At 39.3% G+C, this 27,622-nt stretch overlaps 1 protein-coding gene and 1 long non-coding RNA gene across 2 annotated transcripts in view; one reads left to right on the plus strand and one right to left on the minus strand.

Annotated features, from left to right (window-relative positions):
* The window catches only part of grin2ca (glutamate receptor, ionotropic, N-methyl D-aspartate 2Ca), a 92,184-nt gene extending 73,998 nt beyond the window's left edge, over window positions 1–18,186 (plus strand). The window contains exons 7-14 of the mRNA XM_056271928.1: window positions 7,496–7,664; window positions 8,869–9,022; window positions 10,240–10,365; window positions 11,595–11,824; window positions 14,382–14,542; window positions 14,642–14,829; window positions 14,907–15,139; window positions 15,971–18,186. Of these exons, the coding sequence (XP_056127903.1) occupies window positions 7,496–7,664; window positions 8,869–9,022; window positions 10,240–10,365; window positions 11,595–11,824; window positions 14,382–14,542; window positions 14,642–14,829; window positions 14,907–15,139; window positions 15,971–17,560 (2,851 nt within the window). The 3' untranslated portion in view covers window positions 17,561–18,186. The remainder of the gene's footprint in view (window positions 1–7,495; window positions 7,665–8,868; window positions 9,023–10,239; window positions 10,366–11,594; window positions 11,825–14,381; window positions 14,543–14,641; window positions 14,830–14,906; window positions 15,140–15,970) is intronic.
* Window positions 18,187–18,253: 67 nt separating this feature from the next.
* LOC130105853 (uncharacterized) lies at window positions 18,254–19,818 on the minus strand. The gene is made up of 3 exons (XR_008809665.1): window positions 19,240–19,818; window positions 18,881–19,085; window positions 18,254–18,322 (listed from the first exon to the last, which is right to left on the minus strand). It is a non-coding gene; the product is annotated as an uncharacterized LOC130105853 (long non-coding RNA).
* Between the last annotated feature and the right edge of the window lie 7,804 nt (window positions 19,819–27,622).

The raw sequence follows: 27,622 nt of genomic DNA on the forward strand, positions 1-27,622 counted from the left end.
TAACATGTTATTTAAGAGTCATTCCCTCAGGGTGTTCTACTCATTACTTTGAGGCCAGTTCAGTGCTTCGGAGGGCTCCCGGAAACAGCTGAACAAAAAAACCGAACTTAGCATGGATGGGAAAAAGACCCACAAGATAATGTAACAGTGGCCCGCAAAAAGTTTTTGGACACTTATGACATACTTGCAGTCCAAGAATGTCCTAAAACATTTTGAGGCCACTGTTTGTGACCATGAGATGTTGAAATAATGAATCCCGCCAGCTGTTGTGACATGTGAGGAGAAGGGGTGGGCTGTTTGTGTGCATCTCTGTTGATGCTGTGACTGATGTCATACAAATAGTTGCCATGGTTTATGGAGATGATAGCATGTGTGTGTGGGTGGGTGTTTAGTGTGACTCATTGCCTCTAATCCCCTTTATGGTGCACACCATTAGTCAAGAGGTTACCGGGAAGGTTAGAGAGCGTAGAGTGTTATTAGAGCGCTCTGCATTTTGCAGCACCATCACACCATCTCGATTTCTCTCATTCTTTTTCTTTCTTTCTCTCCTTCATTCATGCTTCCTGTCCGTCTTTATTAGTTCTGCTTTGTGAGGCAAGATTTGAACAAACGTTTAATCTTAAGTCATAAACTTTGGTACCTTTTCCCGCACCATCTGCGCTACAGATATGAATGACAATTGAAGCCATCTGTCTTGTTGAGGAGAGGTGTGCCAAGACCAGAATATCACAGAGACCTGAGCTTGTTTCTTTTGACTTGGGCCAGTAAGTAACATCCTAGTCTCAGCCTCAGATGTACGTCCACGGACAGTTAGCTGAACGGCCGTCTGAAGCATATGGCACACAAAATTGGAAACACTTCAGGAGTTTCGAAGACGTCATCTGATTCTACAGGATTTCCAGGAGACGTGTGTCATTTTCTTTATTGGTGAGGCCAAACCCCCTCATGGAAGAAGAAAGCTGTGGTGTTTGCTACTGTTCTACTGCCTCTGGGTGGTCCTTGGCCAACGAAAGCTGCCATGGAGTCCAGACCTTCTGTCGTCAGTCTGAAGGTCTGGCTACTTGAGACTAGTAACATCCTACCATCCACCTCAGAACACCCTACTAACCACCCAAAAAACCCTATCAACACACTAGCCACTATTCTGAACAGTCTGCACTCAGCATCTAGCCTGGATGCCAGCCCGAACTCCGCCCACAACATTTTTTGGTCGGGAAGTTCGTTCTGGACTCGATCCATTGAGGAGTAATTATGATCGGTTCAAAATTAGTCGGGCCAATCAAATTGCCAGGGCGGGCTTTATACGATGATGGACAGATGATCTGCAGTTACGTAAGCATCACGTTATCAAAGAGCGCTTGGGTTGAACTGGTTTCCCTCAGAGATGACTGCAGCTGGAGAACTGAGATGTATAGATTCCGCTATCGCGTCTGTTGTAAAAGAAATCGACAGCGCATTAATTTTAAAAGACGAACAGAGAACTGCAATCAAGCATTTGTCGATCGGAAAGATGTGTTTGCCGTCCTTCCTACGGGATTCGGCAAAAGTTTATTTTATCAGCTGGCTCCGATGGTCACTAAGAAGATGGGACGCAATGAAAACCCTGTGGTCGTTGTGGTTTCTCCTTTGGTCGCACTCATGGAGGACCAAGCAAAAGAAGCAACACTCATTATTTTACTACTTCTTCCAGCGTGCGTGCGTGCAGTTGAGTTCTGTTGACAACTATGCTAAGAAACTATAGTTGCTCTGATAGCAACTATACGTTGCTCTGATTGGTTGTAGGTCTATCCAATTGAGTGCAGAGTTTTTTTTTTTCCTGGTTTGGTTAAGACACGCCTCATAATCAAAGCCCTATGGAGCAGTATCAGACTCACATTCTGACTAGAATATGAGTATGACGAAGTCAGGCTACCCAGCATCCAAAACACTGTAGCAAACAATATTTGAAACAATTTTTCCTTTCACACATAATTGTCTGTATTATTTTTGGGAAGCCGGCTTTATTGCGGGCACCATATCTTTGCATAAATTATACGTGATGGCGTTGGTTATTTCTTCATGCCTTTTTGAACTGATTTGTGTTCACCTGCTTCAGAATTTGCCTTTGTTTTTCTATGTAAACACTCGCTAGACGTACGTCAATTGTTGCACTCGTGTCTTGCGTCTTTTGCAGCGTCTTACGCATGACTTGGCATTCTATGCTGCGCTCAAGGTAAAAGAAGTTAACCCTTTAAAAAAGGCATCTCTAGACCTGCGTCTCATGTTTTAACCACAAAAACGCATTCTGGTTGATTGGCCCCCTATACTCTGTTTTGCCACAACGATAGTTTGACAGGTCTTGCAAATTACCTGGGTCTTTGACACATCATCTATCCTGTGTCCAAAATATTCCCAAACCATGAATGTTGATTTTTTTTGGCCAAGTCCTTCTCCTGCCCTGAATTCACCTGTTTCTGTGCTTTGTTCCTTGTTGTAACCGTAAACCTTTTCTGTTCCTTTTCTGTTCTCGCAGATGTGCTGCATTCATAATCCACACTGAAGGGGCTGGCGAGAAATTCGTTCTTTCTTCGGTTTTGAAATCGCACATGCTCACATTGCGATTTTATGAATTGATGATTTTATTTTATTTCAATTAATTGCACACCCCTAGTAGAAACCACCTAGCAACGCCCTAGCAACTGTCCAGGACATTCTAGCAAAGTAGCAACAACCCATAACACTATAGCAACCATGTAGCAACACCCTAGCTACCACCCATAATACCTTAGGAACCATCCAGAACACCCTACATACCAACGCTCTAGCAACCACCTGCAATGTCCTTGCAGTCACCCACAACAACACTGTGGCAGCACTCATATTTTCTTCCAAATCTAACTTTATACTGCTTCTTGTATGAATACACGCACTCACACATGCTCCCTTTATTGTCCACATTAAACCCCGCTGTTGTTTTTCAGGGTTGTAATTGTTGTTGTGAATCCAGATTGAAGATCTCGGTGAAGGCAGTACTGTTTATTTTTCCTCAGGCATTGTGAAATAAACCATAGCTCTAAAAACAAATAATGCTCAAGCACAGAAACATGAGCCACTATAACGCTCCTAAAGGCACAGATTTAAGTTTAAATCAGATGTGGTCGGGAAACATTTTAAGGGCATCGATTGCATTTCTCTGAGCAAGTAACCCTGTTGATGATGTGCAGAAAAAGTGTTTTGGATGGTTGTTCTACCACACATCTTGCTAATGTAAACTGGATGGACATTTCTACCACTTCAGTAATGCATTAACTGACTCTCTCACTACAACAGCAAGAATGTGCACTTCATATTGATTTCTTGAATAGAGGACAGGAAGGGGACGGGGATGGGGAAATGTAGGAGTCCAACTTAAACTTGTGTCGGCTGCATGAGCATCATAGATCAGAGACTGATTTGCCAAGTAGGACATGTTCTTGGATCAACATCAGGTTGGTCCTGGTATAACATTGCTTTCAACCATTTTTTTTACCTATCAGTTGTCTATGGTTTAAACTAAAGGGTATGACAGTTAGGGTTTGTTAGATAGGGTTTTTTTAGGAAAATATTTTCCTTGGAAAAAAATAGTCACAATCACTCATGTGCTAATGGAAAGACAACAGCTCCAGACTTTTCCGAAATTACGTTCAAATTTTTCACAGATTTTCTGTCACCAGTTGTATTATTATTTCCACTTTGGTTGCAGAAGTAACAACCTAAACTTGTGTAGGATCACCGTGCTTTTGCAATGGTTGTTTCGGCATTTATTATGTCTTTCAAGTGGGCAGAATCGACATTCATCATTGACAACAGCTTAAAATGAGAAAGATAATATGCTTCTTAAAATGAGAAACATATGTAATATTTGTATTCTAATTTATACATTTTTGTTTCAGTGTGGTTAATGTTAACTAAAACTAATTAAAATTAAACTATTAAAATAGTTTTCGTTGATTAAAATAAAGCTGAAACAAAAAAAATGTTGATGTACTAAAATTACTAAAAATAAATGAAAAAAACTGAGAGGATAAAAAATTAAAAACATTAATAAACACAATAGTGTTTATAAATAATACAAAAATTACACATGTATTTATTCATATATATTTATTTACCTTCATTTATTATTATTATTCTATTTACTTTATTATTTATATACATTGTTTGTTGCTGTTGACCCTAAAAAATGCTGGGTTGTTTCAACCCATGTTTGGGTCAAATATGGACAAACCATATTTGTCCATATTTGACCCAAACATATGAAACAACCCAGCACTTTTTAGAGTGAACTCCCCTTTTTTGCAGCACCTGTACAATTGTACAACAAATGATTTAAAAAACATAAAATCTGATTTGATCAGTTGGCAAAATTGGCAAAAATCTGATTTTAATTCGATTTCAAACCAATCCCCTTTTGGTTTGTGCTTGTAAAAATGTAATGTATTGAATTTTATGTGTTTTCTTCTGTTAAGATTTTTTTTGTGCTAGTCTAAACAAGGTCAAAAAGATGAAGACAGAATAATATAACATGACTATGTAAATACCACATGACGTCCATTTCTATAAGAACAAAGCGTATGTCTGAGCCACTGTCTTTTATCCTGTATATACTGTCTCTTTACAGTACCAGCTCTTATCCAACATGAGGCCAGTGATCCTGCAGGCCGTTTCTCTTCCATCTTTATTTGTTTGTGATTAATTTGAGTTGGATTTGTTTTGGCCCGGCTGTTCTTCCATCTGTCACAGCTGCGACAAAACGCGAGGACCCGTCGTGACGGCCACTACCCATCCGCCCACTCACTGCTGACGTCACGCGTCCTCTCGCCACTTCTCGCCGTCATTGCTCTCGTAATCCTCCCTTTTTTAGTTCCTTGCCATTTTTAGGTTCCCCTACACTTCCCAAAGGACATCATCTTGCGTTTGCGTGTATTCACTGATGTTGCTTAGAGACTTTAACCATAAAGGATGCTTCATTCAGAATACAGTGTTATTCCCTGTCTGGCCGTACAGTGTGAATGGATTTATTGGAGCAGTCGTTAATCACTTGTGATTGGATGTAAGTTTCGATTCGACATTCATAATCGAGGAAACAGGAAACAGGCCAAGACTGAGGAAACAATGTAATGTTAATGAGGCACAACCATCGCTGAAAGGTTTTTCATTTCAGATATCTACACAGAAATGGCCCTGTTTAAATGTATTTGTTGACTGTGGCAAATGAACTGGCAATGAACATAATTACAAAACTAGTTTGAGTAACTAATGACAGAAGCAAATAGATTATATACAAGACCTTGTTCTTGTATTGACCTATTTGAAACTTCTTGCATACAGCTGCACATAAAGAGATAAGACGAGCATGTTTATGGCATGGGTGTAGGGTTGGTCTTTAATATTCAGGGACATTTTAAAATCAGTCAAACTATGCAGATGCAACTCGTTCAACTTCATTGCGAACTTACCTGTGGTTCTCGAAGAGAGAGTATTTATATAAGTGTGGCAATATTTGCAAAGCTCAAAAATAAAGATTACAGGACCTCCTGTAACTTAAGTGATGATTCATGGGTCATGAATTGCCTATTGTGTAATTTAAACCTGCAACCTTTCAATTAGACTCGCAATTTTCTCCTGTCAGATGTAAAAAAACCTGGGGAAAAAATCCCATTGACTTACATTGAAGGAGGGACCCTATAGGCATTCCTAGAGACATAGGTGCCAGACAGTGAAGAACACGAGATATTCGCCATTCATTTTAAAGCTGCAGTCCGTAGTTTTTCCTCTGTCGCCATCTCTGTTCGAAATCTGCACTTGCAGTCATTCGCGGAATTATAAACTTTACGTGAGTTGTACTTCGGCACGGCACAGCGCGGATGAATCCAATGTTTTAAGGAGAGTGTGCGGCTGTCAGTCACCGCACCGGTGTGGATACTGCCATTCAGAATCACAGATTATACTTTTTGGAAGTATGACCAACATAATAATAGGCTCTATGCACAAACGCTGCTGACGTATTTCCGGTAGAATCTCAGCCAGTGTCTTTACCTCCGCATAGCGCGTTCTATAGCGAAGTGTACTAGCGGCCAAACTTTAATAAAATTCATTTTCTCAGAAACGAGACAACAATTTTAGAAACTGATTCGCTAGTCGGATTTCGCATGATATGAGAGATTACTCACCCTCAAAGTTGTCGATGTAGCTCGAAATATATAATTGAATGCCCTTCTCTTTCTTACTCTTATGTGTGACAGCTAACTGCCTCACAATATTGTTAACATCATTCACGTTAACCGCAGGAAGTTCTTGTAAACAGCGAGTGTAATTTGCCATTATCTCCACCTAATGCAAAAACGGCTTGCAACGCAGCACCGGATGTAACTGGGCGGGCTGAGACAAAACACGGAAGCGATCGTGCATAGAGCCTATTTTCACCCTAAATTGTCATCTGAACAAGTAAGAACATCCACGTTTGTTCTGACCAACTAAGGGAAAAAAAGCATTGCAGTAAATCGCGCTGATTAAATCTAACGATCGATTATCATTTCACGTCAAACCGTGCAAATTATACTTTGTTCTCAAATTGTTAATGTTAACAACATCAGAATTGCGTGACTTTAAAGCCCTTCCGATATTTATCCTTGTTTTCGCATGGGCCGGTTGCAGTCTCTTTTTCCAAACTCTCAGTCCGAAGTCTTTTGTATTTTACAACGGGTGAATCTCTAGTTGTCACTGGTGATTGTAGTTTGAACCTTTCTGGATCCGCCATCAAATTAATAACTTTAATTATATCAAGTGCTGTGAGAAAAGGCTATAAATCTCCAAAAACTTGTGCTTTCAGTTTTTGACATGATACTAAATTGCATTTAAGTAATTAACTTCAAAATGATCAGATATATCAGCGAGAGAGAGAGAGAGAGAGAGAGAGACGCGTAATACACTCATGGAAAGAATGTAGTTTTGTTTGGTTGATTTTGGTATTGGATTTGCAGTCCGTTTGTTTCTCGTTGCGAGACACAAATAACTTTTGTGTAATGGATTCATCAAGCGCATCATCGCAGGGGCAGTACTCTTGAAAAACGAACACCAAGTATGATTAATTATGGAGTAATTAATTAGATTTGAGGAGTATTTGTTGCGTATATTGTCATAGAACAGTCATACACCACTCACATTTACAAAAGTTGTACAAAATCGACTTTGTTTTGGTCAGTTCAAAACTTTTGATATAAACTCTGAAATGTGTTCAATTTATAAACCCTTTTTGTTCACGCTCGAAGAACATAGAGGAAAAAGCTCTAGTGCAATTTGTTATTCATGTGAATACTACCATTAAAATAATACAGCTCTGGTTTAATGATGTCTGATTCTGAAGAGAGAACTTTTTTTTTTGTGTGTGTGTGTGTGTGTGTGTGTGTGTGTGTGTGATTTGGTATTGTTATCATAGACTTAAATAACTTGATAAAGTTCTGTTGTTTTCCCACAGGATAGTCGGACACACTGAGCCATACACTAAACTATGCTGCAAAGGCTTCTGCATTGACATCCTGAAAAAGCTCTCTCGCAACATCAGGTTCTCCTACGACCTCTACCTGGTCACCAACGGCAAACATGGCAAGCTGGTACGAGGGATCTGGAACGGTATGATTGGAGAGGTGAGGAAACATGCCAGTTTTATTTTAAAGGAAAAACATTTTTTTTGACCACATTTACCTTTACACATTACTGGTATAATTTTGAAAGATTCATTGGTGCTCCACATAGTCTTGCTCCACCTCAATGCCACCAAGTCCTTAAATTTCAGCCCTCCTCCTCCAACAATCTGTCATTTTAATACCACTTTCCAATCAATTTCTGATGCATAAAGTCAAGTCCCGTCCTACATTTTGTTTAATTTTGGGAAATAAAATACTTCATATTGTTTCATATTATTATAACAGTAAGGAAAATCAGTCACAAATGCCATTTCATATTGATAAAATTTTCGTAGAAATCTATTATCTTAATACACTTCTTTATTCAGATTCTTTATTGCCATTTCTGTGATTCCAGGAAGAACATGTAACATCCATGGGACGTTTCTATTGCACTAAAGGTTCTTTATAGTGGATAAAGGTTCTTTAGATTAGACTTTTAAAATGTTCTTCACACTAAGAGAAAATGGTTATTTTAAGAACTGTTCTCTGAAAGGTTCAATGGGGAACCAAAAATGGTTCCTTTATGGCATCACTGCGAAAACCATCTTTTGAAACCAGTGTATATGGCAGATTCTAATGAAAACTGATTCTACAAGTGGTTTAGATGTCAAGCCAACCAAGAAAACAAAATCTAAATGTTTATGAGAGAAAGACTTTTGACTCCAAAATGGATCTAAAAGCTTGTTCGTTGCAGGGAACGTGACTGACATTGAAATGACACAAACAACCTTGTAAATAAACTTCTCCATCAAGTAAGTTGAGTTCTGATGCCTGGCAGCGTCTCAAGAGTTTCAGACTGTGACGTGCTCTTGCTTTGTCCTGTTTTTTCTGTGATTCAGAAAAACTATTGTGCTCAGTGAGGCATTATGCATGGTGTGGGTTAACCAAAGAGAGAGAGAGAGAGAGAGAGAGAGAGAGAGAGAGAGAGAGAGAGAGAGCCTGTAAATCTACACACACACACACACACACACACACAGACAGAGTGATTATTGGATTAACACAGCCACAACAAACATGTTTACTGACATGACATTAAAAGAACAGTTCACCCAAAAATGAAGATTCTGTCATAATGACTTACTGTCTCTGCTATAGATGTCTAGACACTTCTTAATTAACCTCTATTGCATAATCATTTTATTTTGTTCATCTTTCTTCTCAGGTATTTTATAAGCGAGCGGACATGGCCATTGGCTCTCTGACCATAAATGAGGAGCGCTCTGAGATCATTGACTTCTCTGTGCCGTTTGTGGAGACTGGCATCAGTGTGATGGTGGCCAGGAGCAATGGAACCGTGTCTCCGTCAGCCTTCTTGGGTAAGAAATACTACTGTAAAACAAACTAAATTAGCACTTTTAATGAACAGTACCCGACTGACATTTCTCAGTGATTTTACAGTACTCAAAACTATAGTACTTACTGTAAACACAGGAAAAACAGCACAGTTGGTCATATTTTTACAGCTAAAGCAGGTGTAAAATTGGAGCAATATTACTGTAAATAGTATTATGTGTATATTATTGAAATTAAGCTAAACTTGAGCCTTCGATCCCCTTCATTACTGTTGTTAACTCAAATAAGCTATACAGGACATCCTATAAGAATCAACTAGTTTTCCATGAACAGTGGATGGCATAAAATAGCAAAAATTGGTTGGAGGTTATTCTTACGTGGGCTGGAATGAATTGTGACACTGAAAGGCATTTTTTAATAATCATTTTCTGTAAAGAATTTGAAATTACACCGCAGTAATGTGATTACAAATTAGATCAATAGCTGCAGGGTTTAAACCTACTACAGCTGTGTTGTTTTAGTTATATTTATGTTATATTATACCATTTTTAATATCTTTTCAAAATGTTTTTTATATTTTCTCTTTTCATTTTAAATTTAGTTCAAGTTTAAGTAATTGTGTTATGTGCTTTATAGTTTTTGTTATATTATTTAAATATATATATATATTTTTTATTTTTTATTTTAGTTTTAGTAATTTTAGTAATTAAAAAACTTAAGAAGAAATAAAATGTTTGTTGAAGTTTTTCACCTAATATTTCTGTCTATTTTAACTTTATTTCAGTTAATAAAAACAAATTTATTTTTTTTGCAGCCCAGTTTTTTAACAACTACATCAGTGTTGGTTTAGGAATCTTATATCCTGTGTTGAAACTATTTCATTTTCACCAGCGTGGTCCGTTAGCCATCCCATAAATCCTTTTGCACATTTTTCCATTATACTGTAAACAATAAACCTCCCCAGAACCCAGAATTCATAGTAAAATACAATAAAATACATACTGTCATTTAATAAAACAAGTTATAAATATTTACAGTGCAGTCTTACTCGTGTGTGAGAGAGTGTTTCTCTTGTTTGATGGGATATGAATCGTGTTGACTTTAATTTGCACCTCATTCTGCATGTATCAGAATTTGAAAAGGCTTCGCAGTCCTACTAGAATAAAAAAGTGTCATTTGGGAATGGCGTCCTTTGCTTCATCTGTCTTTGTCTCGTCGTCTCTCTCTCTCTCTCTTTCAGAGCCCTACAGCCCAGCGGTGTGGGTGATGATGTTTGTCATGTGTCTTACAGTCGTGGCAGTGACTGTGTTTGTGTTTGAATACTTTAGTCCTGTGGGCTACAACCGCAGCCTGGTCAGTGCCAAAGGTCAGTGTTCACCGCCTCTACTAACACTTCAGGACCCGTCACAGATGTCAGAAACAGTGGCAACCTGAAACTCTGTTCATCAATCATGACAGGTTTGACAGAACATAAGCTAGGAGAAAAGGTAATTCGTTTAATTAGAGGAACGTTTTAGTGCTCAGACACTGTGCTTTCATAGCTCAGGTAAATATTGTTTAATTGAATTGAATCTCATTTGTTTGTCATAAAATTTTGGAGATATAAAAATAGACACAAATGAGATATAAGGTAAGGGCTTTAGAATGAATGTGGATACCTGCTTAGATCAGTTAGTTTTGGAAGAGCTTGTTGAGTTTGTATTGAGATGTTTTGATGGCAGACTTTGGAATCTGAGCACAGTTTGAGTTTCTTTAGATGAGATACACATGAGATTATTTAGGCCTTTTTCTCAGGAGAGAAGGAGGATCTACGGAGCAGGATACTTCAGCAAAAGTCTCTATTTGCTTTCTAATTAATCTCATTGCTTATACATACAGTACAACAAATTTCATTTATGAATGTAAATGACCTTGAAATGTGTAATGTGTACTGTAATGGCAATGGCTTTTATTATTCACCAGTGAATTAATTAATGGAGTGTCTATTTACACCATGAACCAATAGCCCATCCTGTCCGCCCACCATTGTCTGATTGAGCCAGAGAAAATTACAAAAGAAACCTTTCTGATAACAGGAGCAGTGGCTCATTCTTCTCTTTTTTCCATCATATATCTGCCTGGCGAGGTGTTTATTTTAAATAAACATGAAGAAAATATTTGAAAAGTGTAAATAACGTGCCTAACGGGTATTTAATAGTGGGAATAAAGTGTTTATTGGGTAGGTGTAGAGGGCAGGGACAAGTTAATGTCCCAATAATGCAGCTTTCATTTATGATTTTAAGGCATATAATCATATACACTGAATATGTTGTTATTGCATACTGTTTTATAATACACTGATGTCCGAATAGTATCTGCCACTATTTGCACTAAGTATAAATAGCATCTAACAACTATTTACACTTAGTGCAAAGAAAATACGGCTATTTTCACTTGGTGTAAATAGCATCTGATCTATTACTGATAAAATACGGCTATTTTCACTTTATATAATTAAAAACCCATTGAAAATATTTCTAAATTTAACCCAACATCAACTATACAATTAAGAATGATGGCAAAAACCCTGAAGAAGCTTCATATTGTGTCTCTCAGATCCAGGTGGGCCAACGTTCACCATCGGGAAGTCAGTCTGGCTGCTGTGGGGGATCGTCTTCAACAACTCAGTGCCCATTGAAAACCCCAAAGGCACCACCAGTAAGATCATGGTGCTGGTGTGGGCCTTCTTTGCCGTGATCTTCCTGGCCAGCTACACGGCCAACCTGGCCGCCTTCATGATCCAGGAGCAGTACATTGACACTGTTTCTGGACTGAGTGACAAAAAGGTAAGAGCTGCCAGCGTCTCTCTTAGCCAAAAGGCCATTCTAGAGCGCAAGTTTTAATTAAGGTCGTCACTCTGTGGAACTAAGAGGGATTTGGGCTGATAATATGTGTGGATATGTACCCTTTTATGATGAAATACTGTGATTGGAGTACTAATCACTAATTTGTGTTATTTTAATAAGACATTTATGGACAGTTTAAAACATTAAAGGGATAGTTCACCCAAAAATGAAGTGTCATAATTTACTCAGTTGTTCCAAACCTGTAAAATGTCTTTGTTCTGCTGAACACAAAGGAAGATATTTTGAAGAATGTCATGTACGCTGGCTAACCCTTACTGTGTTCAGCAGTACTGATAGCTGGATAAAATAATCAAGGATTGTGTTGAGTTGTAAGGATTTTGAATTGTGTGTAATTGCATGTTAATTAAATTTCGCTTAAGCTACCTAGTCACCTAGGCATCCTGGTCCCACATTATATTAAGTGGCTTTTCAGTACTATGTACTTACATCGAAAAATAAGTACAATGTAGGCTTATTGTGTTCATGTTGTATTGTAAAACACTTTTGCTCCTAGATGTGATACGGGTAAGGTTAGGGACAGGTGTGGTGGAATGGGACGGTATAAGGGTGGGTCAGCTGTGTAATTACAAATGTAATTACATAAATTAATTACATGCTGGTATTTTTAAAATATAAGTACAATGTAAAAACATGTATGTACACAATAAGTCCAATGTAAGTACATAGTACTTAAAGCCACTTAATATAAAGTGGGACCATTATCCTAGCTATATAACTGTGTGACACTGTTGGTTGTGTAGGAATACATCATGGTGAAGTGATTTACGATGATACTGAAAGCTGTTAGAACTGACAAGCTTCAGATGGAAACTGTTAGAGAGCAATTTTGAAGACAAAGTGAGACTTTAAGCCACAACACTGTCATTAAAGAGCCACACAAGTTGACTACCAGAGATTTGGACACTGACAGCGAGATGTTTTGCCATGAATTGAGACTCAGGAGTGTGCTTTGGAGGAACAAAGAACAAAACGCCTGAAGGGCAAAATAGCCAGAGGGCAAGAATATCACATACAGATCAGGCTGTTGCTTTGAAACTGCAAACTTTGATAGCTAAACATTTTTTTATTTATATACTACAATGTTGACTTATTTTAATAATAGTAATAATTAATCATTTATATTACTAAATTAAAATCATACTTTTATTAGAATAAGAGACAGGGAGAGAGTGAACATTGCTGATCAAAGTTTATATGTGAATAAAAGCCTAAATTCAATCTGTTTCATCATATAAAGCGATCGAGTCTCTTCAGAAAATTTGAACTAAATCGCTCAAATCATATGGATTAGTTTCACGATCTCTTATGATCTTTTTGAAGCATCAAAGTTGTAGTTGCGTAGCTGTCAGTGGAGACTCAGAAATCTCTCATATTTCATTTAAATAACTTAATTTGCGTTTTTAAAGATGAACGAAAGTCTTACTGGTTTGGAAAGATGTGAGGGTAATTGATTACTTTTTATTTAGATTTTGAGTGTACTGACCCTTTAATGCACAACAGTTTTGTCAAAGTATAGATGCATAAATCCCTAGAAGAAATTTAGAAGCTATTTTTTCTTAGTTAGCAGTAAACTTTTGATGTGGTCAGGGCCACGGGACAGATGAAAGACAACACTTATACTGTCTTCTCTCAGACGACAGCAAATACACTTAAAATGACGCATTCACTGGCGCTGGAGTCTGTCACATGCTCTCAGCCGGAATACAATCACTTCCACCTGTTCCTTAGAGACTGTTCTGCTTCATTCACACTAGCAAGGTTACCAATATTACAGCACAATTATTCATGCCTTGGGTTCTGAAGTGCTGTCTTAGTGGCTATATTACATTTATTTGATATGACATTAACTGCACTTAATGAACACGGCCAAAATCACGTAAAAACTAAATGGGTAGAAATTTAGCAAGGGAAAAGTAATATTGAATTCCTTGGATGTTTGGCCAGGCAGCTGAGATAATTTCCTCGTCTTTGTGAGGAACATCTGAGGTTCAAATGTTAGAATTTAAACAGAGCACAGAATTAATTGACTGAGAAGCACTTGGGGGTTGAGACAGAAAAGAGCGTTGATGACCCAGTGGCTTTGGTCCGAGTGTTATCACTGCAGCCATTTTTTTCCAGCTTTCTTCCTGAGGATTAATTTCAGTCATTTTCTCACTTGGATTTAGATTGTATTTAATGTAGCATTTGCAGATACAGAATCGTGAGAATCCTTGGATGAGGGTGAAGACGAAGGCTGAACCTAGAATAAATTCCCATGCAAAAATCCAGCTTAAAGCAAAATCAATCACGCTTTCTAGCAGCATAGCTTTCCCAGCCAAAAGCCATTACTGGCATATCTAGCGGTGCTGGAATCTATTGAAATGCACTGATCCTTAACTAAGGAACTCATCCAGGGATGTATTTTTACCACGTGGACTGTACTTTGTTCTTAAAGTTCAATTTAAACATGCTAACTTGTTGAAATTCTAACTTTCAGTTCCAGAGACCGCAAGACCAATATCCTCCATTCCGGTTTGGGACCGTGCCCAATGGCAGCACAGAACGAAACATAAGGAGCAATTATCCCGAAATGCATTCTCACATGGTTAAGTACAACCAAAAAGGTGTGGAGGATGCTCTCAACAGTCTCAAAACTGGGTGTGTTTCCTGTAGTTTGTCACCTGAATCTCTGAAACAAATCTGCCCCCTGCGTATTATCTTCTCCACTAACGTGCATCATTTCTTTACTGCTAACAGGAAGCTGGATGCCTTCATATATGATGCAGCTGTGCTTAACTACATGGCCGGTAAAGACGAAGGGTGTAAATTGGTGACCATCGGTAGCGGGAAGGTATTTGCCACGACAGGCTACGGCATCGCCCTTCAGAAAGAATCTCGCTGGAAGCGCCCCATAGACCTCGCTCTTCTTCAGTTCCTTGCAGACGGTAACCTCAGAAACTTACATTATCTAGAGGAGCTCTGCTTCAAAAGTCTGACTGAAATGTATTATGTATTATCACAGGTGAGACTCAGAAGCTGCAGACAGTGTGGCTCACTGGAATCTGTCGTAACGAGAAGAAAGAGGTGATGAGCTCTAAGCTGGACATTGACAACATGGCCGGAGTGTTTTACATGCTTCTAGTGGCTATGGGTCTCAGTCTGCTTGTCTTTGCATGGGAACATCTACTGTACTGGAAGCTACGGCATTCTGTCCACAAGTCTGAGCGTTTGGACTTCTTGCTGGCTATTAGCAGGGTAAATTCTTTGTGATCAATTCTTACGAATCCAGTCTACTATATGGTGTATAATGCAAAGTATATAAATCAAAATGAAAAACATGTTATTGTTCTATTTTTTACCAAAGCAATTTGCAAGAACATGCATGTAGCAAAATATATCAACAAGAAAGAACATAGTTAAAATGAGAATTGTACAAAGAAAGGTTAAACGTACCTTAAAAGAGACTTTAGAAACACAAATGTGCTGAAATGGATTTTCAGGGGAACTCCAGGCTGTGAATGAGCACCAAAAGTCAAGGAAAAAGCTGTTAAAATTAAATGAGGGTCTTGGGGTTATGGCATAGCTTCCAAAGCCCCTTTAAAGCACATTCATAAGCTTAACAAACTTGAAGACCTCATTTAAAGGTGGAATATTACAAATTCATAGGCAGCTACAATACTTTTCTATTGACTAATTACAGCCACTTTCAGAGATAATTATAATACTGATAAACAGAGAATCTTTTCAGCCACTAACAGTTCTTTGGGTAATTAACCACATGTAAAATCAGCTAATTGAATTTTGATGTGGTAAAAGTGAGTAATTTATGACTTTTATTTATTTAGGTAATTGCAGAAAAAATATAGAAACTTGATTTTGTCAGACCTTTGCCATTCATTAGGACTGTACTTTATTTTCTAATTATTTTAAGACAATACACAATGGATAGCTTTTAAGGAGATAGATTTTATTAGGATATTATGAGGTGAAAACAGAAATAATTCTGTTTGCCATTGGCACAAAGAACTGTTTAGGTGAATGCACTCCAAAATGCCAGGCTCAATTTTCCTTATTTCTTTCCTGAAGGGAATCTACAGCTGCTTTAACGGTGTGGAAGACACGGACCGTAAAGGGAACATGCAGAACCCGGATGTCACCACCAGTTACACTCAGGCCAACATGCTCAAGATGCTCCAAACCGCTAAGGACATTGTCTCATCTGCAAGAGTTGAAAACTCCTTGGACAATGCCACAAAGACCATAGAGAACTGGAGTCGACGTGATCCAGAGTCAGCCAGACCTAGTCTTCCTACCTGCCTCATAGGAACGGACTTCAGCCATAGTCGCCTGCCCTGCATCGCCAGCGTTACTGACAACCACTCACCATACCCTCAAAACATGGACAGCACCACTCAGCACTTACTGGAGAAGCCTCATGTGGGAACACGGCCTACCTCACTGCGCTACACTCTTCCCGCACGCACCAGCCACCACCACATCTATGAACGAACGCTACCCATATCTAGCCTCAGTAGTCCTCATATTGCCATGAGAGACCCACCACCTCCTACAGCCCCAAAACCCCACGTGTACGTGGACCAGTCCTGTCACCACCCTACCTCTCGCTACGTCTCTTACCGTGACTTTCAGGTACCGGACATCTTTGTGGAACACCAGGAACCTTCGGGAAGCCATAAACAATACATGGCAGGTCTGGGTCGCAAAAAAAGGTCTCATAGCTACGTAGCAGCATCTCCAGAAACTCGAAGGAGGGACGACTATGATGTTCCCCAGTCCTGTCTGGCTGAGCTTAAAAGCAACCACCTTGTGGAAAACCATTCCCATACGACACCCTGCATAAGAAGTCACTTCCAGAGACCTGGCTCTAGCTGCAACTCCTGCTCCAAGTTGTATCTAGAACCGGAGATGGATGACGTTCCTCTTCTGGGGAAAGATAAAATGAACCGTCGCGCCTCTTTTCTCAGGGCTACATGGGGTGGTGACAGGATCCGGCAGCTGGATGAGAAGCCCTCCACCTCTGCATCTTCTACCAGTTGCATCAACATGCCTGATCTGTTCCCTCGAGTGGTGGTGACCAATCCCAAGCCTTCGAAGATGTATGGCAGCGCTGGTAACAACCTTCGCTACAACATGGCTGTGGAGCCAGCCTATCTGGACCCAGCCCACATGGGCTCTTACCCGTATAAGACGCAGAAGCTCAAGTACTCAAAGTCCATCCGCCTTCCTTCATACCGGGAGGCGATTCTACAGAATACGGCATCCCTGCGGCGCTCCTCTTCCACACTAGTGCACGGACACTACTCAACGTACCTGAACTCTTACACAGACCTGCCGGTGTACTTGAGTCCTCTACCGCAGGGACCCGGTCACTTCCATGAGCATTCCAAAGACACGTGCCACCTGTTTCCATGTGTCAACCATTGCCCGGATAATGCCACCTTGGTGCCCCGGTTAGGCAGCAGACCTGTATTGTACCAGAACACTGCTATTGGAAGTTATGAGGGGGCTGGGCGCTCAAACGAGGAGTCGTTGCACACTGTGCCGTTCTCTTCCGTGCGCAGGGACCGCAGGCAGGTTCTAGTGGCACGGAACGTACACAGTCCCTATGCCCCACGGCCCTGGGGTAGGGTATCTAGTCTGGAGTCAGAGGTTTGAAGACCTTTTCAGAGATCTCCAGAGACTGTTTCCCCCAAACTGTGAGGGTAAAATACTGGGGACTGCTAAACGAAGTCAAGCAAAAAAGCTTAAGGTGGTAATCTCAGTGCAATAATACCCTAAGACAGCAGGGATGGGACGGGGTAATGTACAAGTGATTACTGTGGAGACTTCTTTCAATATACTTTAAAAAAATAAGAGTAAAACTAATAACGAACTGTTCTTAATCTATAATCTATTGATTGTAATTTAAACTGTTTTTAAATGCCATTACACCAATTACACTCATTCTCTGCAAACAATTGGATGTAGCATGTTTTAAGGCAGCTTAAAAACCAAAAGGGTTTGAATTGAAATCTGGTTTTTATTTGTGCCAGGGCATTCAGCCATTTTGAATCTGGAGAACCACTGGAGAATTTTATAACATAGCCACACAAAAATGTCTTCCAAGAATTTTCTAAACCCAGGGGTTTGAGAAAGCCATTCATTGTCAAATTTTGTCACTCCACTGATGTAATTAAGATCTGATTTTAAGAATGGTGAAGAATTGATTTACCTTCTGTAGTTCCACAGCTATTTCACTGTGTAATAAACGATGGGATGGCCTGAGGGCCAATTGAAAAGGACTACTGTCTTTGTGTCTTCTGCAAAGGAAAAACCAAAGTAGAGTAGAAACGACTGCATGTCCAAGTCAGACATCTTCTTGCAGAGACAACCTCCCAAAAGGCCTTGTGTTACCAACGTACGGTGCTGTCCTATTAACTTTGAAGTAATGTGGATTTATTTAGGAAATTTGAAAATGATTTCTAGTTAAACCAAGAAAGATGAATGCCCCCATCGCTGAGGTGTGTGGCATGCTTTTACAGATCCTCACAAATAATTAACCTTTTGAAATAACTACAGTAGCTTCGAAATGTACAACTTTATGAAATCTCATGCATTTCGTACTTTAATTAACTGCTAATCCAGTAGCTGGTGAACAATATTATAGACACTTTCACTTAATTGCCTTGCTCACCTAAAGTTCTTGGGAATATAGAGTCTAGAAAACCAGTCTCTACAAAATGTTGCATGCATATAGCCACATAAATGTATGCCAAGATTATATATGACCTAGGAAGAAGAATGTTTCATGAATACAATTTCACTCTTGATTCGCTCTACATAGTGGCAAATGCATTTCTATTCATACTTGCCAAATGGAAAAACCATTACATCTACAGATTCTGCTGTAAATCAGTGCAGGGAATGCATGGACTGCATTAAAAAGGCATACACGAACACAGTATGATATTAAACAGTGTTTTTTTATTTGCTGACCTCGTGTTTTAAAGCAGCCTGTGGTGAAGTCGATGCATGGCGAGTAGGTCAAATGCTGACTCAGCGTGGCAGTTGCATGCTCTCCGAGAACAGTTTAATCCATCTCACCTTCCTATGTCTTTAAGATGTGACGTGGGTTGCTAACATTCATCTTTCCTGTTGAGCACCGTTGTGGTCTTAGCCCTTCCTGAGGGCCCCAGGAGGACTGGAAGTGCAAAGGTCAGTATAATAACGTTTGGACGAATGGGCTGATTGACCCTGGGGAATAGTATGCTTAATCACGCCAACTTAGGATGATGCACATCTGGGCAGTGAGCCAATCAGCAGGGACACAATATCGACCTATAGCATCCACCCACCTTCATTTAGTACCCTTGAGATGGAACAAGATGGGTAAAAGTGACCACGAGGATCAAGCTCTTGAATGAAGAATGAAACCTTGAACTCTCCTTTCAGCTGTACCAGGGGTGTGGTGGGTTGGTGGAGAGAGAGGAAGCACGTGTAACAGTGTCATTCAAAGCTGCTGACAGAAGAAGCTTTTCATAAAGGGAGATTTGGTCTGTGTATGTGTGTGCGATTCATTTTCCCTGTCCTTGTTATCAGAACAACTTTATCCGGCAACTTCCCAATCACAAGATTTATTGTCTCATCTCAAAAAGAGAATGCAGTTAGCATGGAGAAACAATCTGAGGCTTATCCTCTCATCTCTGCACTCTGATCTATGATGGTGTTTGTGTGAGCTACAACATGAATAATCGGAAATTGGCAGATACAAGTTAGATGACTTTGAGGCTCATGAATGTACATGAGTGTGAGAGAAATGTACGATGATAACTAGGATGTGATGGATGGATCTATTTCATCAGGTCCTGTGCAGCGCCTCAGATGGGCCGGGTTTCAGGGGGAAATGGGTATGGCTGAAGAGCAGAAGGTTAAGGTTTCTACGATAACTTTATCGTAGAAAGACAAGGAAACAAGGAAAGACCGTCAGATCAAATGTAGGACGGTTTCTATGCAACATTTTGTGCAGATAGTAAAGACCTCATCAACAATATGGTTGGCGTCCACCCAGGTTCTAACAGACCCTGGCTGCAAACTGTAAGCACTGCCCTTTTCCGTGTGCATTGGCATGAGCCTCGATTTTGTGGGCAGATGCCATGACATCTTGGGGAGCTCATCAGTGTGCACTATAAGTTAGGTGGCACATGGGCAGTAAAGCCAGTGTGAGCTGGGCAGCGGCAGATTGCGGACCATGATGGCATCTGATCTTCATCATCCATTATTTTTTGGGCGTGCAGATGGATCTGGCTCCCATCGGGAGGTCCCTCTCTGCTGGTCACACAAATGGCCTCTCATGGGTGGTTAGATGAGCTGCTCAGATAATGGATCAAATAACAGCATAACAAGATTCATAATCTTTCAGAAGAAAATCTGAATGATGCTATGCCTATGTTCTGTCACAATGCTGGTTCTGGGCAATGTTAAATTTTACACAGTTTTCGTTTTTATTCAGTCAATACATTTTTAGAGTGCAAAATATTTAAACACTTTATATATTCATTTAAACATGTAAAAATGTCAATTGTTATGAAATTCATGTTTTAATTATTCATTGTCCATGTTTTGCGCGTTGTAACGACAAGAGCTTATAGCCTGGTACGTTTGCGTTATTTTTCGCAGATGCTGAAGGCAAATTTTTATGTTCTTTACTGATTAATCTCGAATGTAGGTGAATCGTGCAATTTTGTTAACCCACTAGAAATTCTGAATTTACGTTGTCTTCACTGTTTAGCTTAGCTCACGCAGGACAGTTCTCAAAAATAATTGACTATCATCATCGTATTTTTTAGTTAACAAAAAAAAAAAAAAAAAAAACTTTGTTGGCGAATATTTTTGACGAATAATTTCACACTGCCTCTGTCATTCTGCTATTCTGGAGTCTGGACTCTGGGAGAGGATCCAAAAAATAATCACAAGTGACTCCTACCTTGGCCCTTGAATTCTCTGATTCTGAGCATTGAGAATAGTGAGTTGATTTCAAAGGTGGGATTTGAATCCAGGCGATTGTTTATTTCCTCGATTTCGTAACTACACTACGGAAGCGTATTGCATTCACTTGAAGAAAAAAAATCTACTCTGTTTTTCTGAATTAACAAGTTAATTTTCTCAGAATTACGAGATTATTTTTCATGGGAGAAAAGTTTTTGCTCTGTTTTTTTCTGAATTAACGAGGTAATTATCTCAGAATAATGAGATACTTTTTTTTTTCACTCTGTTTTTATGAATTAATGAGTTACTAAGAATTTTGAGATAATTAACTCGTTAATTCAGAAAAACAGAGTATATTTTTCCTCAAGTGTATGCAATACGCTTCTGTACTACACATCCTACGAGCTAGCAAGGGAATTTGTTTCATTGACTCAAATCTTTTGATTCAGTTCACCAAAACAACTTGTTCAAATTCGTACATTGATTCATTGACTCTTTTAAAAGGTTACATTATTATGCCAGTAGGTGGCGAGTATTATTTTGAGTATCACTTTCAGTCTGACAAATTCATTCTTAATCTCAGAAACAAAACACAAAACATCATTAATTTAAAATACTAAAATGAAATAATAAGATTTTAAAGGACAACAGCAAACAATATATTAACATTCATACTATCAATCATAATAGTGTAAGATACTTTAAATTGCACTGTTTGTTATAAGATTAATTCACTGGAATTCACTTAATTCACAATTTTTTTTCAATGAAGGCATTATCAGTGTTCCAGTTACTATACCAGAGTGAGTCATAACATCCATTGATTAGATTTATATTTCTTTGGGGACAGTGCTTCTCTGTCTGGCCAAACTGGCATCTCTGCGCTCCAATGAAGTGCCACGCTGTCACTTACCAACAGTTCCACCAATTAACCCATGCAGCATTTGAAGCACTCATTCTGATGTATTGAATTTGAGAGGCGCCCTAGTGATCTTCTGTCATCTCATCACATGTTAATTTCATGATACCGGTACTTCTATATGCCAATAGCTACACGCGCACACACAATAATTGATATTCTTCATACAGAGAGCTGCTATGAAGCAGCATTCCCTGCACATCCTCACCCTGAATAAATTACCTCACACTCCATAAATTTTCCCAGATGTTAAGAGTCACCTTGAGAATAGCTCTCCGAATCCTATCAGTAGAGGAGTAAAAGAGAGAGAGAGAAATGGCTTGAGGCTTGACAGATAAAGAGGACAAGTCCAGCAGACAACACAAAGTAAGAAAACAAAGATTAGAACTGTATGTTAATGAGAAAGCTTACACATTTAATCACAATAAGGCTGCCACAATGCATTCAACTTATTTATATATATATATATATATTTTAAACCTGCATAAAATAGGCAGAATAGGCAGATTCTCACCCATCTAAAAAAAATCCAAATCTCAAACTTGATAAAAAAATAAAAAAATAAAAAGTTCCACCTCAGCAGATATTGTCCTAAATGCAAAACATATTCTTTTGAATTCTGCAGCTAGAGCGCAAACTGTCAGTTCAGTCCTTTCGTCTTCCACAATAATGTAATCTCTTTCATTTATATAAATTTTGGGGCTTTTCTCAACAAATATTGATTAATTTACTTTAACAATTAAGTTGATTACATTATTAATGATGCCCTAAATCACGATAGTGGAGACAGTGAGCTGCCTGCAAAGGAGTGTTTGTAATATATCCAAATATGTCCTCTTTGTGTTTCATGCAAATAGTGCATGAACATTTCTTGGAAACACACTGGCACTAATTTATACCATGTCTTCCGGGTTTGAACTTTTGTCTTATCAGCCCAGACCTTTAGCCAATGCATCACCACTACACCTCTATGTGGGTAGCGCAATATGGACTACAGAGGGTCATTTTATAGGCCACAGTCAGAGTAGACAGTCAGAGTAGACATATTATTTAAAGGAACAGTTCACTCAAAGAAAATTTGAATTATGTCATCATTCATTTTCATGTCGTTTCAACCATGTATGACTTTCTTTCTTCTGTGGAACACAAAAGAAGATGGTTAGCTGGATGTTGACACTGTTCAAAACATAAATGTAGTTCAAAATAAAGGCTCCAAAGTTTTGCCTTAGAATAACTGGGTTCCCCAAAGAACCTTTCAGTGAAGAGTTTTCCTTTTCCACTATAACTAACCTTTTGTACAATGGGAAGGTTCCATGGATTTTAAAGGTTCTTCATGGAACCATTGATGCCAATATAGAACCTTTATTCTAGAGACTGGGGCTGTTAAAAAAAGTACAAGAAGCGCCATAAACGCACCATAAAAGTATGCCTCATGTACTGTATTTCATACGATAACTTTGTGAGGAACGAACTGAAATCTAAGTAATTTGTGCATGCAGATATTCAAATGTGGTGCATCAATGGTGAACTAATTTGACGTGAAAAAAACAGTTGAAATGTTTCGAGGTCCTAGATATAATAAAACATTTTAAAACTCATGTTAAATGGTTTCAATGATGACAATGAGATACAAAACAGTATGACGGACAAAACAGACTGTAGTTTTGTCCCTCACATCCTCATTTTCATCCATGACAAACATGGCTTCTACTCTGACTAATGTCTATATGGAGCTTCTTCTGAAGATTCCCGCTGATGTCAGCATTGATTGATTTCCATTTGCAAAGCATAAGCATGAAATCTAATTACTGCTCATTGTTATCATCTCTGAAGTCCACGCTCTCTGAGTTGAAAGCATCGTAGGGTGGGTTTCAGGAAACCATTAGCTGAGTGTTACAGGAAGCCCTAATGTCCTTATGTGGCACTGATGCCTAACACTGAGGCCACCAACTGTTTCAGGTCATGTGATGGAGCATAACGCCAGGCGGACGTCCAGCTGCTTCGGGCCATTGGGTTTAATCTCTTGATCATGGCAGACCGTGGATACATACATACATGTGGGTAGACATGTGTATCTACAGATGGACTGGGGTGGGCTGAGGAGAAGAACAACACAAATCCTCCTCCCCTCAGCTTTCTGTCCCCCTTTTCCCCAAATGGACACACACGCCCCTAGTGTGATCATTACCAAGATCTCAGATTAAGAAAGTGTTTCAAGGTCGCCACTGAGAACAATGTCATCTTCAGGTTCCTGATTAATTTTTCATTCCATGTCATGACATTTATTAGTTACCTTTGTTTAGTAAAATTGAGTTTTTCATTAGGGTTCTTCCTGTTATGCAGTACTTTGTAAAAAAAAAAAAAAAATGTGTTAAAGGAAAATTATATCACTTCTTGGAGGATGTCATTAAAGTGTCCCAATTATGCTATTTTAAAGGTTCCTAATTATTTATTTTTTTGGTCTAGGTTTAACATGCGTCCAAGGTAAAAATAAAAACATAAATTTTCTCATAATATACATTGCAGTCAGAAAACGGTTTGTTCGTTCCTCCTTTCAGCGAGCCTACTCTGCTCTGATTGGTCCGATGGCTCAGTCTGTTGTGATTGGTCTACTCAGCTCTGATTGGTCTGATGGCTCAGTCTGTTGTGATTGGTCTACTTTGCTCTGATTGGTCAGATCTGTTGCCCAGTCTGTTGTGATTAGTAGTTTCATGAGTTCACATCTACGTATAATTATTATGGTTAAGGTTATGCGTACTTGGCGTGCTGTCCGGGTGGAGGGCTCCGAGCTCGGAATTTCTGCCCGAACCCAGAGTACTCCCCCCGTTGGTAAGAGTAGATGGAACTAAAGTGAGGAGATGGAACTAGAAGTGAGGAGATGGAACTAAAGTGAGGAGATGGAACTAGAAGTGAGGAGATGGAACTAGAAGTGAGGAGATGGAACTAAAGTGAGGAGATGGAACTAAAGTGAGGAGATGGAACTAGAAGTGAGGAGATGGAACTATGGAACTAAAGTGAGGAGATGGAACTAAAGTGAGGAGATGGAACTAGAAGTGAGGAGATGGAACTAAAGTGAGGAGATGGAACTAAAGTGAGGAGATGGAACTAGAAGTGAGGAGATGGAACTAAAGTGAGGAGATGGAACTAGAAGTGAGGAGATGGAACTAAAGTGAGGAGATGGGGTGGAGGTGGGATGCTGATAAACTGTCAAGGAACAACGGTGGGTTCTGCTGTTATTTATCCTATTCTGAGCTGATTACAGATTGAACTCCTTGTGCTAATTGGGTTAATTATCTGCACCTGCTCCTCCCGAACCTTGTTAATAAAACATCATGAAGAGTAGTTTGATTTTTAACATTATTCTCTTAACAAACATTTACATCGATAGTCTGGCATTATAATTTATTTGCTTTTGGTGTACTATGGAGTGGGTAAAACTGTTTTTAATGGCAGGGTTACCGTTGACTCGCGCTAACCTAGCACTGGCGAACTATGCAACTGGAACGACTGGATGAAAATTTTTGAAAACTGTCTCCACTGATAAATAACACTAAGGCTAATTTGGAAATGAGGCCCGATGTCCAAAATTCTGAACCACCCCTTTAAGTTTGGTTCTCTTAATTGTTGCTATATCTTGTCTGTCTTGTCTTGAGTCTCGTCTTGTATGTTCTTCTGTGTGTTCCTGCCCTGTATCCGGTGTTGCCTGGCCACTGACTCTTGACTGCCTGACTGGTGCAGCTATCTAACCCCTGTGTCGAGCCTCTGGTTATGTGAGCCTCTACCTGGTGGCAAGACTGGTGCAACATCTGAGATCTCCATCAAGCTACGAGTTCCTTGTGTTCCTGCCTGGTCTTGGTTTGGAGCTGCCTCTATTGTACTCGCGTCATCGCCATCTTACTGATGGTCTCAGTGGTCACTCATCCTGCCTGTCTTCGTGTCGTCTGCCCTGCCCTACTGTTTGAAGTGTGGTTCACGCTTCGCTCTCCCTGCTGTCTCTAGTCTTCTGTCTTGTAAATTAAAAAAACCTTGTCTACTCCTTTGCATTTGGGTCATATCTCTTGCAGAATTGTGTAACACTTCCAGGCCTCAACTATAACTAAACAGGTCAAAGTAGATGTCGTTCGTAGGCAGCCAATAAAGACCATAGGCTGGCATTATGCAAATTTGTTGCATTATGTAACAGGAAGTGAGACAGGAATTGCTGATGATTCGTTTCAGCAGTTGAGAATCAATTCTTTAATTTAGGAGACAATAACTTTATTTGTCATGCACGTTGGTCTTTAAAACTTTGCAGACCATTTACATACACAAATAGCTATATTACATAATGCATGAAAGGTAATTTTTCAAATAGCATACACTCTAAAAAATGCTGGGCTGTTTCAACCCATGTTTGGGTCGAATATGGACAAACCCAACTGTTGGGTTTAAAAATGTAAAGTCCCCCTCAATAATTGTATCCCTCAAAACTCATCTATGATCACCAAAATGAGACATTTAAGCGTTTTTTCCTTTTTAAAAAATTCTTCATGCCTTAAAATAGCTTGAATGTAACTACATCCTTGCCTCATTTAGTATACGTGGTTCTATAAATATGCAAATTAGCCCCGCCTCCACTCACTGAAATCTGCTCTGAGCGATCACACGTTGACCTGGGGTGCGTTTCCCGTACAATGACGTAACTCGCTGCTTCACTATCATAGTACGACTACGATGCATCGTTGGAGAAATCAACTAGCTAGTCACGGCTATTTCCAGAAACCATATGTCGCAAAGTGGTCGTTCAACCACGTGAAATGAAACTGTTTGAGATCGAATTAATGCTAGATGTTTTGATATACAGTATATAACAGACATGGCATCTGAGGAATATTTCTAATTGTTTTTAGTTATTTCGCTTTATTTCCAGATTCAGTCATAGGCTCGTTCTTACATAGTAGAGCACGTTCGCACATGCACAGTCTTTAAAAAGGGTGCTTTAAATCTCTTGACAAACTAAAAGACGTAAATGACATTTGTATGCATTCTAAATAAAAGACACGGGTTGTACTGAATGTCACTTGCTTATTTTGCTCAAGATAAGGATTTATTAAGTCCACATGTCATGCAATCTAGAAACTATGCTTCTAACCACAGCTCGAGAGCTGCCGTTCCAACCACAAGTTTGTGATGCTGTTTGCGAATGTTAGTTGGAACGATGGTTTCTAGAAACACCAAATCGTTGAACTATGCTGATAACGACGGAACTTGCGAACATAAACTTTTTTTTTGGGAAAAGCATCGTTAGCCAACTATGGTCGCAAGTTGGTCGCAAATCCCATTGAACTCTATTGGTAACGACGGAACTTGCGACCATAGTTGGCTAACGATGCTTTCGGGAAACGCACCCCAGATTGGTTACAAGGTAGTTTGTGACGTCAGAAACACCAGCGATTTCAAACCACGTTTTTAAGACTGTCTTTGGTTCAGTGCTGCTTTAGAGAGAAAAATACTCAGCAATGATGTTGACATGAATTTGTACATAGTTTGTCTTAACGCATATTAAAAACACCACGTAGTTATATAAACAATTAAAAACTTGATTTTCACCACAGGGGGACTTTTAACACTGGCTACTTTATGCTTGCATATCATTTTATGTTAGACAATTTTTTCACCACAGGGGGACTTTAAACCAACGGTTGGTTTTGTCCATATTTGTCCAAACATGATTCGAAACAGCCCAGCATTTTTTAGAGTGGACAAGGGGCCACCATCACCAAAAAGCACCATAAATATAGTAGAAGTGTTGTGAGATCATTGATGCAAAAATAAAATTAATTCTCACACGTACA

This window comes from Rhinichthys klamathensis, unplaced genomic scaffold, assembly GCF_029890125.1.
Source record: "Rhinichthys klamathensis goyatoka isolate OS25496 unplaced genomic scaffold, OSU_Roscu_1.1 h1tg000015l_1, whole genome shotgun sequence".
NCBI classification, from domain to species: domain Eukaryota; kingdom Metazoa; phylum Chordata; class Actinopteri; order Cypriniformes; family Leuciscidae; genus Rhinichthys; species Rhinichthys klamathensis.